This window comes from Notechis scutatus, chromosome 2 (genome assembly GCF_049901735.1).
Source record: "Notechis scutatus isolate UNSWTSFEM ecotype Mainland chromosome 2, rNotScu1.2, whole genome shotgun sequence".
Classification (NCBI taxonomy): domain Eukaryota; kingdom Metazoa; phylum Chordata; class Lepidosauria; order Squamata; family Elapidae; genus Notechis; species Notechis scutatus.
Window position 1 is genome coordinate 162,252,488 of NC_142010.1, and position 12,609 is coordinate 162,265,096.

At 39.1% G+C, this 12,609-nt stretch overlaps 1 protein-coding gene across 2 annotated transcripts; it reads right to left on the reverse strand.

Moving 5' to 3' along the window:
- Window positions 1-475: 475 nt before the first annotated feature.
- On the reverse strand, window positions 476-10,986 carry C2H19orf38 (chromosome 2 C19orf38 homolog). 2 transcript variants are annotated; one of them, XM_026675524.2, is made up of 7 exons: window positions 10,898-10,986; window positions 8,463-8,786; window positions 6,705-6,797; window positions 4,833-4,854; window positions 4,483-4,526; window positions 3,235-3,272; window positions 476-719 (listed from the first exon to the last, which is right to left on the reverse strand). In XM_026675524.2, the coding sequence occupies exons 1-7, from the start codon at window positions 10,941-10,943 to the stop codon at window positions 600-602; spliced, it is 687 nt and encodes a 228-aa protein (XP_026531309.1). In that variant the 5' UTR covers window positions 10,944-10,986; the 3' UTR covers window positions 476-599. The 2 variants fall into 2 exon arrangements, with proteins under 2 accessions (XP_026531309.1, XP_087813275.1); XM_087957149.1 differs by lacking the exon at window positions 4,833-4,854 and having other exon boundaries at window positions 6,683-6,797.
- Window positions 10,987-12,609: the final 1,623 nt, after the last annotated feature.

The following is a 12,609-nucleotide window of genomic DNA, read 5'->3' on the forward strand; positions in this document are numbered from 1 at the left end:
GTTTCTGAAATATAAGAATTAATTTCATTTTTAGTAGAAGCTAATTATTTACAAGAAATTGTAGGCATTATTCAATCATATTAGTAATAGATTCAACATTTATTTATTTTAAAACCTACAAACTAGAATTAAGTCTGATTTAATTGAATTAACTCTCATGATACATTTTAAACCAGCAGTTTAATTTGTTCCAGTTGAATATATTATGATTTTCCCTGTTTATTATTTTCTGTTTACCTATGAATGAGGATAATCATGTATTTCATGGGTGAGTTTTAGATTTCATGCCTTAATAAACATGTTAATCTTTAAGATGTCACAAACTTTTATTGCTTTGAACTAAGAAACATATTCTGAATGTCCCACTATGTCAGTCCATAGGAGACAAACAATGAAACATGCATCACAAAATTCCAATGCAAAATCCACTCTTTTGGTATTTCCATCCTGACATTGTTAATCACATTTTGGGCTTAATGTGACCAGTTGCAGGTGCCTCTCTGTCCCTTTGCTTAGAAAAGGTGAGCAAAACCTTTGGTGCAGATGGTTATTTAATTCTTTTTGTACTTTTATACTCAGATATGTTTTCATTTAGGATTTCATTCTGATGCTCTGAATGTGGAGAAATTTTGCTTTTCCAGGGAGATTCTGGATACTAGTCTTGGGTTGGTAGCTGAGGAGATTGAAGCACCTGGTTTTTCTACTGTTGTTTTGATTTCCTATGGAATAAAAAAGATGAGAAAGGGAAAGATACCAAAAATATTAGATGGTGGAAAAAAACCATGATGAACTCCAGACAAATCTGATTTGTGGTGGTGAGGTTACATACATACATACATATAAATACATACAGTTAGAGCAATTAACCATTGGAATAATATGCCTTCAGTGGTTCTGGGTGCTCCATAACTGGAGGTTTTCAAGAAGAGACTGGAAAATCTTCAAGGCTCATTCCAACTCTGGTATTCTGTATTCACTTTCAGAACATAGAAAATAATAGAGTTGGGAGGGACCTTGGAGATCTTCTAGCTAGTCCAACCCTCTGCTCAAGCAGGAGACCCAGTGGTGGGATTCAGGAGAACCATTTGTTAACTTTCTGAGCAGTTCAGAGAACTGGTTGTTGGAAGAAATCTCCTTTTGTTTTTTTTTTCTACTTTACAGGGCTAATCCTGTAAGGAAGGCAGGAAGAAAACATTCTGGTGTTATTTCTAGCCTAATTTTTATTGCTCTGCTTACAGAAACTGCCTCTTGGTTAAGCCTTATTACATTGTAACCAGGAGTGGGATTCAAATTTTTTAACAACCGGTTCTGTGGGCATAGCTTAGGTGGTGGGTGTGGCTTGGTGGTCATGTGACTGGGTGGGCATGGCTTGGTGGTCATGTTATTGGCTGGGTGTGGCCAAATCAATATCACTCACATCGAGGCACGCATCTCCTCGCCTGGCCTCTCATGACTGTGGGAATGCTGCGTGAGTGTGAAAAATGGTCATAAATCACTTTTTTCAGTGCCATTGTAACTTTGAATGGTCACTCCACACAAGCAAAGTACCAGCAAAGGAGGGGGAAAAACTCCAGAGACGTTCCTGAGACAGGAAATCTAGTCCTGCCAAGAATGTTATAAGGGTCAACGGAGAGGCAGTTTCTGTAAGCAACACCAGAATGTTTCCTTCCTGCCTTCCTTACAGGATTAGGCCATTAATTTATTCTAACAACCGGTTCTCTGAACTGCTTAGAATGTTAACAACCGGTTCTAGCGAATAGGTGCGAACTGGTAGAATCCCACCCCTGATTTTAACAGTAAAGGTTCTTGGCAGTATGCCCAGACTTACTGTTGCCTGAGCTTCTCTGGTATTTTCTTTTATTTTCTTCTCCGGTACTTTACTTTTCTTTATTAGGGGCTTGACTTTCTTAAAGGGGAAAGGGTTGTTTTAAGCTTTTTGCACTGCTTTAGTGGTTCCTGGCACTGTCTTTTTGGGATGTACTTCCAAGAGGAGGATGCAAGCTTGACACTGATTTTTTCCCCCTGCCTTTCCAGGGGCATGTAATCTTTCCTTAAATCTGGATGATTTCCTTAGGATATCTTGTAAGGTGAGTGAGACCAGATGGTATCTTTAAGTGGTGCAAATGGATCTAAGGATTGCTTCTCCTGGGTGTGAAAGGGTGCTTTGTCAGTTCACTGAGCACAGGAGTCTCTTGTTTTTAGGGATTCTTCAGTCATCCAGGTCATGGCTGTCCCAAAGGTGCTTTTTTCTTGAAAAAGCATCTTTGAAAAAGCATCTTTGGTGCTTTTGTGTTGCTTTGGAGTGGCCAAGGCACATGATTGCTCACTCATAGTAAGATTTAGAAAGAAAAGAGGTGAGGTGTTGATCCTCCAATTCATTTTAAGTTTTCTCTCATGATAATAAGGGTTAGTAACATGGCACCAGGTTTGAAGTTTATTTAGATATGTGGCATATGCTAATTTTATTGTGATCCTGACAAGCTTGGGAGGCTTGAACCTGGGTCCCCTATATAATTTGTTAATTTGTCTCTTTAGCTTGGCATTTTGTAGCCCAAATATGCCCACCCACTTTCTGGAGAGCTTAAATGATCTCTCTGCTAAAGGGTTTCACTTTATGAGCAAGAGTTAGTTATCATTGCATTTTAATTATTTTAATTCCTCAAGGTGCTCTGGCACTCTGCCTGATTTGTAACTCTGGCTTGCAGGTATTTCTAATCTAATGATTGGTATTTAGGGCAGCTTTTTTCAAGCAAAGAAGCTTTCTGTATTTTTGTACAGGTAATCCTTGACTTACAGCAGTTCATTTAGTGACCATTCAAAGTTACCATGGCACTGAAAAAAGTGATTTATGACCGCTTTTCAAATTTACAACCATTGCAGCATCCCCATGGTCATGAGAGGCTGGGCATTCGATGTAAGTGACATTGAGTTGGCCATGCCCACTCAGTCACATGCCCACCCAGCCACACCTAACCCGCTGGTCATTAGGGCAGAGAACCAGTTGTTAAATGATTGAGGAGACCTACAGCATTTCAGACAATAGTTGTCCAGTCTCCTTTTAGAAGCTTCCACTAATGGAGCTCCCACAACTTCTGAAGGCAAACTATTCCATTGGTTAATTGCTCTAATCATTATGAATTTTCTCCTTAGTTCTACCTAGGTGTGACAAGTTACTTCTTAAGGTGTCTCTTCTTCAAGTGACGTGACCTGCCCGCCAATTCTTTGACAGCTTACCTCTGAAATGATGAACATAGAGTTGGCAAAGGATGTCTCTGTGAGAAGAAACAATTTCATATAAACATCTTAACAGGTTTATTTTTAAGGATGTTATTACATCTACGCAGAAGTACGATTATTGCTGAACATCAGCTTAATTTCTTTTACTGATTTTTACATACTTTTACATATTCTGCTTTTTCATTATCTCAATAAATGAATATATCTGGTTGTCTCTAAACATACCCAATTTAAATCTTTTTATGGCTGTGGGAAGACAGAAGACAAAAGATAAAAGTCACCATGGCATGAAAGACAAGGTTTAGACAAGAAGGAGGGTTACTTTTGAGCACTGTTGGAGACCTTCTGCTTTCTCATTTGGAAACATGATTCCACAAAGTTTTATCCATAGCTAAGCTATTAAGTTGCTGTTTTCTCCTACAATCAGTTTTTTGAATTCTACTGAGAAACCGCCTCATTGCTGGTGATTTCTTTGGCTTCACAAACTTTCCTTTGAGGCTATTAATCCACTGTCATCCTCATGTAATGAATGAACTGGGTGATGTGACAGATGTTGGTCTTTTTCCTCTTCTGTTGTGGGGAATGGGACACATAGTGCAAGTTCTCTTTAAATTTAAATTAAACTACTACTTCATTTTTTCCAATACCCGAATAGCCTGCCTCTGCTGAGTTTTTCTCATTTCATATGTGTTTCTTCACAAATACTTCTAACCTAAATATTACATTGAGAATAAAAATAGTTCAATATTTCCAAATATATATCATTATGCTCCCTGAGAAGAGGCACTTCCTTGACATGTCAATAAATATCAGAACCCACTTTGGGAACTTGGGAAGAGGCACCTGTGAACTCCCACAAGAACTAGTTCTAAGCCAAGTATTGGTGACTTCTAGCTTTCTCTGCAGGTAATTCACTTTCCTGGCTGCCCAGCTCTGATATGTCATAGCACAGGGGTGTCAAATTCAAGGCCTGTGGCCAAATCTGGCCTGCGGGGTGCTTAAATCCAGCCTGCGGGCCGGCCTGAAAATAGCAAAGGACTGGCCCACAGTGCCTTTGCTAGTAAAAATGGCCAATGGGGGCCGTTTTGGCTGACAAGGTGCTGCAGGAGGGTGTCCATCCCATCTCCTCTCCCCCCGCACCCCATTGGCCAATCTGTGGAGGAGAACTACAAGGCTGATCTGGCCCTCCAAGAAATCTAGATTGATATCCCATAGCAATTGGAATTTTAGTTACATTTTACATACCTGCAGTGGGATAGCTTGTTTCTGCCCAGCAGGACTTCAGCTTCCTAAGCAAACAAAGTGTCGTATCAACTAATGATCATATTTGGGCATCCTACATTGAATCTGAAAAAGGCCCCTTTGAAGGAGACATAGGGGAAGTAGAGGGGAAGAGGAAAAACTGGCTATGTCAAGTATCGAAATAAGACTTGTGGTCTGTACCATATCTTATTACTGTTTTACATTTTCTACATAGCTTCTCCCCTCTTCTCCCCCAAAAGAGGACTTATCAATACTCTAGTAAAGTAGACAATAGGTCATCCGGCCCCTACCACAAATTCTGAGCACCATAATTTAGGATAGTCTCCTCTTACCTTTTCTTCTTTCTTCTTTTAACTATAAGAAAAGGAAAATGAGGGTGCATTAGGAAATAATATTATAAATACTGTGAGACTGGCACATCCATTTGGAGAGAGATCAATGGAAGGTCAAACAGCAGTGTGCTCTGAGTGTGCCTCACTATGTAAGACTTTCCTTTGTGCCTATGCCTGATACTACTTTGGTTATATATAATTTATATATAATAATTTGGTTATATATAGTTCCAGGATGCTATGCCATCTATGGGGAGATGGTCTACCTCTACCATATCTCCTCTTCCCTTCCTCTAGCTTCCCACAGGGGCATACAAATTTGTCTATGTGTCCAAATAATTTTCAAGTCATTTTCTTGACCTGGAAGAATTTCTGGCTTGGCCTTATATAGATCAAATACATCAATATTTGACCCCTAGATAAGTTTTCACTTTATTTCTGTCCTGTATTTTATTAATGTCTTTCTTTTAAATATGTTTCTGTTTGAAGTGTAATAGAAACATAGTAATTAAAGCACATTACAAATAAATAATTGTTTGCCTGGCTGCAAAGAGAGAATCCAACTATTTGAATAATTAATAATAAATAGAAAATAATTAAATCTAGAAGATACAATTATCTTCCTAAGAGTCCACACTGGACCAGATACCACTGTAGTATACAGAATAACAGAGTTGGAAGGGACCTTGTAGGTCATCTAGTCCAGGAGTTGGCAACCCGCCAACTTGCTCTGGGGCCACAAGCAGTTCTTTTGGCTCTCTGCTGTAGCTCCCTGTCGGATGATCCCATCGCTGGCTGGCACTGCCCTCCCCTCCCAGTCACTCCTCGCCTGGCCTGAGAAAGTAAGGGTGATGGCGGGAGATGGAGACTCACTCCATATTCCAGAGCAGGAGCAAAGCACCCCTGTACTTGCCTTTGTGTGGCAACAGCATTCTGTCTTCATTGTGATACATTTGCGCTCAAGGCAGCCCTCGCCTCCCGCCTCTTCAGGCTCAGAGCTCTAAGCTGCTTCGGGCTTGGAGCTGTTACCGCCTCCATGGACTGCCCACTGCTCTTGCAGTGCCTTGTGCAACACAGTGAAATTTAGCATGCTTCACAATGGGGGAGAGTGGGGTCACCTCCTCCTCCTGGAGCCCATTATGATGCGGATCCACAATGCCCAGTATTCAAGTCTATCATTTAGAGTGTTGGCTGTTCCTGCCAGCATAGTATCATCTGCAAATTTGATAAGTTCCCCTTCTATTCCATCATTTGTAATTGGTTTTTTAAAATTATTATGAACAGTAGAAAAATCATTCCTGTAAAAAACATGGGATGATAATAAAGAAAACATTTCTCTGGAATAGACTGACAGTAATTATCTAAAATCTTCATTTTAAAAAATTGAGCCAAGAATTGGCCATTCCTGCTAAAAGGCAAAAAGAGTATTACTCAGTTTAAAAGTAATACCACCCACAGTGGGGGACATTCATCCTTTTCTTTTTCTTACATTGCATACATTGATGTTATTAAGATACAAATTAAAAGAGAAAGAAATAGGTTCTCTTTACAATGTTAGAACAAAAACAACCCCTGCATGCAGCCATGCTCCCAGACAAGCTAGTAACTTCTAGTTACTAGTTAAGCTAATAACCACTGGCTTATAATATAAGCCAAAAAGTTTGCCAAACATTTAGTCTTTTGTCAAGAGCATAGCATTGCTACCCGTTGGGTTATAAAGCCTGTAGGGTGTGCAAACACAGAGAGCAGCTGTTTTGGTTGAATTGTTCTTCAGGCTAAACACGAAAGAAGCACGTCCTAGAAGTCTCCATCCTAGGCAGCATCTGTATTAGTCAGTCTGAAATAGACACCCAGTCCCTGCATTCCACCTACAGTATGCGGTTGTTCCCACAGCTGCAGACAGGATCAGAACAAAAAGCAGTATTCCAGTTACACAAAGGGTAATGGGGAGAAACCAGGCTGCACCTGGAAATGAAGGAAAGATCAGATACAGTTATAGAAAATAATAAAACAGGAGTTCATCCTTATTCTTTTTTTTCTTTAAGACAAATTTAAGTCAAACTCAATTTCATTGAGGGCCGCATCAGGGTTGTGTTTGACCTCGGGGTGGAGTAAGTGTAGCCAAGGTGGGTGTGGCCAGCTCACCGGTCAGGGATACCTGTGGCGGCCTGAGCACTCTGCCAGTGAAAATGGGCTCCCGGGCTCCGTTTTTGGCTGCCACGGTCTCCTACAACCCTCTGCCAGTGAAAACAGAGCTTGGGAGCTCCATTTTCCCAAGCTCCATTTTTACTGGCAGAGGGATGCAGGAGGCCATGGCAGCCGAAAACAGAGGTCGGGAGCCCGCTTTTGCTGGCAAAAGCACCATGGGCTGGTCCTTCACTGTTTCCAGGGTGGGCCCGCAGACCAGATCTAAGTATCCCATGGGCCGGATCCGTCCCATGGGCCTTGAGTTTGACATCCCTGCCCTATACCATTTCAGAAAAATAGCTGTCCAGTTTCTTCTTAAAAGCCTCCAGTGATGGAGCCCCCACAACTTCTGAAAACAAGCTGTTCCACAAGTTAATTGTTCTCTCTGTCAGGAAATTTCTCCTTAGTTCTAGGTAGCTTCTCTCCTTAATTATTTTCATCTGTTGCTTCTTGCCTTGCCTTCAGGTGCTTTGGAGAATAAATTTACAGTCTCTTCTTTGGGGCAGGTCAAATATTGGAAGGCTGCTATCATGTCACATTCTTTTCTTCATTTGCTAATTCTTTTTTTCATTGGGACTAGACATACCCAATTCCTGCAACCGTTCTTTGTATGTTTTAACCTCATAATCATCTTTGTTGCAGTTCTCTGCACTCTTTCCTGAGTCTCAACATCTTTTCTGTATCATGATGACCAACACTGACAAACAAAGCTAAGAAACAGCCAAGGAAGAAGCAAAACAAAAAGAGCTACTGTGGGCCTCCCTCGACTTCAAGAGGCTGGCATTGGTGCCTGGAAGGACACTGCCCACTGTGGCCCACAAAGCCCCTCCTCAGCTGCTGAGGGGGAGGTCCAGACCACTCCCTCAGCAGCTGAGATAGCCGGGCAGCAGCAACATTTGCCTTACTCAAGCTTACCTACTGCCTTAACCTGTAAGATTTTGGCCCTCCAATGTCAGTAGGTTCAGTGCCCCAAATCCTCCCAAGGGCCCATCCTATCCAGAGTTCTTACTCAATTTAACAGATTATTTCAAATAAAAGAGTGTCCATTAAATACAAGTGTTTATTAAATCTAAACGGATGTAGTTAATGTAATTTACATAGAGTAATTGTATAATTGATGTTTTTACGCAAAAGACATATTGACTTAAATGACATAAATTAACAATTGAATAATTATGTAAAAGATGTATAAAACACATAAATAATTTAAAAAGACCCTCTGTTGTCTGGACAAACTTCAGAAAAAAGACTTGTCTATTATTTCAGGTGTTAAATCTGAATGCAAATTTGTGATATTCCATCCAACACTTGTTAATTGAAGGCTCATTATATTAATTTCATTTTACATTAAAAATGGGAATAATGATTTCCAAACAGAGAGAGTACAACTCTTGCTCATCCTACCTCTCAAACTTTTTCTCATACTGTTTGAGAAATACTTACCCTTCACTGTAATCTCCAGGACCTGGCTAAATTCAGACTTCTGAAACTGGCTCCCATTGTAGAGCCCATACTGGCATCTATACCTGCCCCCATCTCTAGTCTTGACATTCTCCAGAAGGAAGGTAACATTATGTTGAGCCTCTGCAGCAGGCAAAGTCTTCAGTGCCTTGGATTCATTATTCTTGAACAAAAAAAACCAACCATCCACGTATTTATTGGGTGCAAAACATACTATCTTGAGAGAATCTCCTTCAGTCACTTTGTCAGAAAGAACATTCAAGAAAATACGTGGAGAGGGAAATTGGCTGAAAGCTGCCACACAACCTAAAACAGCATAAAATAGAATGAGAAGGATTGAAGTTTATAAACATTGTATTAAAATATTGGAAAACAACAATTATGGACATCAATTCATGCCATTTTGGCAAGATTTCAATTTATGAAATGATATTAATCAGTCTTATAAATATTTTCAGCAAATGATAAAATAAATCAGACTAATTTTTTAAAGAATGAAATGTAGTTCACAAGCCATTTGCTTTGGGAAAAGTACAGCCCCACAAAATCTTGCAGACAGTCCTGGAAACCTCCAAACTTCCGAATAACAAAGTTGGAAGGGACTTTGCAGTCTTCTAGTCCAACCCCCTGCTCATTTATTGTCAAACTGTAATTTTTAATATGTTAGAAGAGGATTACCTACTGAATAAATTCAATTAAATATACTTAACAATTAAATTTAAATCATCAATCATGACTGTTGTGTGCATTTCTCTGATTGTCTACCAAACAACACAAAAAACAACACAAAAAAGAAATCATAAATGCTTCTTAGCTACTAAGCTACCATTCCTCTTTTTTAAAAACCTGTTACAAACTCTGAAGCAGTATATTTTCCCCTAAGAAAAGTATATTTTCCTGGTTCAGGTTTTTGCAGCTCAGAGAACACCAAGGACCCCACATTTCTGACTCAATTGAAATATAGTAACTTTTGTTTTCTCAATATATTTCTCAGCACTATTATGTTACCAAAGGTTCATGTCAAGTATCTGTTACAAAGAAATCAATGTCAACCACCTCAAGTAACCTAGATTGGACCTAATCCCATGCTCAGTCCTAGATTCAAAGCAAATTTATCACTTGAGGACAGTGATATTTGGATTCTAATACTACAATTTCAATATACATCTCATTTTTTGCAAATTTTTCACATCCCCTCTATCATAAAAGGTCTTCCTAGAAACCCTTTCCCATTAGAATACAGAACATAGACTCATAGGGTTGGAAAAAAAACTCGGGGATATTCTAGTCCAATTCCCTGCTCAAGGCAGGAGACATGCCATCCTGGCCAAATAGTTGTCCAGTCTATTCTTGAAAATCTCCAGCAATGGAGCACTCACAATTCTGGGAAGCAAGCCGTTACACTGGCCAATTGTTTTTGCTCTCAGAAAATTTCTTTTTAGTTCTTGATTGGATCTCTTTTTAACCGTCTTCCATCCATTGCTTCTTGTCCTGCCCTTTGGTGCTTTGGTGATTAAGTCAATCCCCTCTTCTCTGTGACATTCTCTCAAGTACTGCAAGATAGTTATCATGTCCCCCCAATCATTCTCCTTGATAGGCTAGACATACCTAGCTCCCTCAATTGTTCATCATATGATTTAGCCTCCAGATCCTTCACCATCTTTGTTGCTCTTCTCTGCACACTTTCTAGGACATCAGCAACTTTTTTGTATCATGGTGACCAGAAATGGATGCAGTATTCCAAGAGTGGCCTCACTAGTATGGTATAAAGCAAAACTATTACGTCTTGTGATCTTGATGCTAACCCTATATTGGTGCAGCCTAGGATGGCATTGGCTTTTTTGGCACCTGCAGCATATTGGTGGCTCATACTTCAGTGTTGGTCCAGAAAGACTCCTAAATCACTCTCACAGGTATTACTGTTGAGCCAGGTCCTGCCTATGCTGTATCTATGCATTTGATTTTTCCTGCTTAAGTTCAGGACCTTATTTTTTTCACCACTGAACTGCATTTTGCTAGATAGGTTCCAATGCTGAAGTCTGTAAAGATCCTTCTGACTCTTGAGTCTATCTTCCAAAGTGTTAGCAGTTACCCCCACTTGGTGTCATTTGCAAATTTGTTAAGTTCCCCTTCTATCCCCTCATCTAAATCATTTATGAAGATCTTGAATAGTACTGGGCCCAAGACAGAACCTTGAGGTATCTTACTACATGCTTTCCTCCATGTAAACATAGTTCCATTGAGGACTACACACAGGGTGCAGTTGCATTCATATTGTCTCCCCCTAGGAGTTCAAATCTTGGTAAAATAGAAAGAGATTTCCTAGGGTAAGTATGCTAATTATATTCCTTCACTTTCCATCTATTTATGATAGCATTCAGAAATGAATATAAGAGAAAAGAAAAGAGAAAACATACCAGTTAGAAGAAAAATAATGTTCAGCTCCACATTACTATGGAACATCTCGTATCTTTTGCAGAAGATATGGGAAATACATTAACTTACAACAAAGTTTCACAAGATTGAAATAACAAAAAGGAGAACATGCTTGCTTAATGAGAAGTTTTGCCATTTGAGGAAATTGCACTTTGTCTCTTAGCAAGGCTTTTCTACTTCCTGCTCCAAATCAATTCCTTCTCAAATCGTGGTCTCATCAAAACATGAAGGACATAATTTGAATGGATTAATTGGTGTAAAGTCCATAAACCATCAATTTGGGCAATCTGAACAAATGTATATATGTGTGTGCGTGTGCGTGTGTGTGTGTGTGTGTGTTATTCTTTTTCACATTTTACAAATCTTAATATTAACAGTACAGTGACATCATTATTATACTAATCTCAGATAAATATATACATTTATCTATAATGTTCTTATCTCCGTTATCCTTATTTCTATTGTTCAACCATTTATACCAATTGTCCCAAACTTCATAATACTCCGACTCCTCTTTATCCTTTAATTTTAATGTAAGTTTATCTATTTCAGCACAATCTAAGATTTTTTTGAATTACTAGTTCCTCTGAGGGCGTGTTATTTTGTGTCCAAGATTGTGCGAGTGCTATCCTTGTTGCTGTCAATATATGTAGTAGAATATATTTAATCTTTTTTCCTATATTTCCCTTTAATTATTCCCAACAAGAACAATTCCGGTTTAAATTCTATCCGATCTTCCACTATTTTTTGTATCCAACTCTATATTTTGGTCCAGTACTTTTGGGCTTCTGGGCATAAAATGAGCCTTGGTGGTGCAGTGGTAAGAGTGCAAGCTACTCCTACTGCAATTTGGCAGATCGAATTCCACCAGGCTCAAGGTTGGCTCAGCCTTCCACCCTTCCGAGGTGGGTAAAATGAGGACCCAAATTGTTGGGAGCAATATGCTGACTGTGTAAACTGCTTTGAGAGGGCTGTAAAGCACTATAAAGCGGTATATAAGTCTAAGTGCTATTGCTATAATCACCACATATCGTAGAAGGTACCTTGGCTCTCTTTGCATTTCCAATATTTCGGATTCATATTAGGGTACATTTTGGCCAATCTCATTGGTGTCAGATGCCAACAGTAAAATACCTTGTATATATTTTCTTTATAAGCTGCCGATCTTGTTAATGCATAATTTTTATTCCAATTTTTTTTCCAATCCACTAAGTCTATATTATGTCCAATATTTTTTGCCCATGCTATCATGCAAACTTTTTCTACCTCCTCTTCCAAAGCAAATTTTAATAAATAATTATACATCCTTTCTCCTTGGGACCTACTAAAATTTTATCTAATTGTTGTAGCTCAGTATGAATTCCAAATTCTTCTATGTCTTTTTTGTATCTAGTTTGCAGCTGGAGATATGGCCACCTGTCTATGATTATACCTTGCTCTTTTAATTCCTGATTTGTTTTTAATTTTCCCTGATTATCTAATATTTCTTTGTAGCTAACCATTTTGCCTAAATCCAATGTATTGGGGTATATCATTGCTTCCTTGGTGGATAGCCAGGCTGGTATTTTCATATAATGTTTTTTCCTAATCTTATTCCAAATCTGTATCAATGAATCCCTCCTATAGTGCCTATAAAAATATGTATGTTTCTCAATGATTGCTTGGGGGGAAATTTTTGGATATGGGATTGACT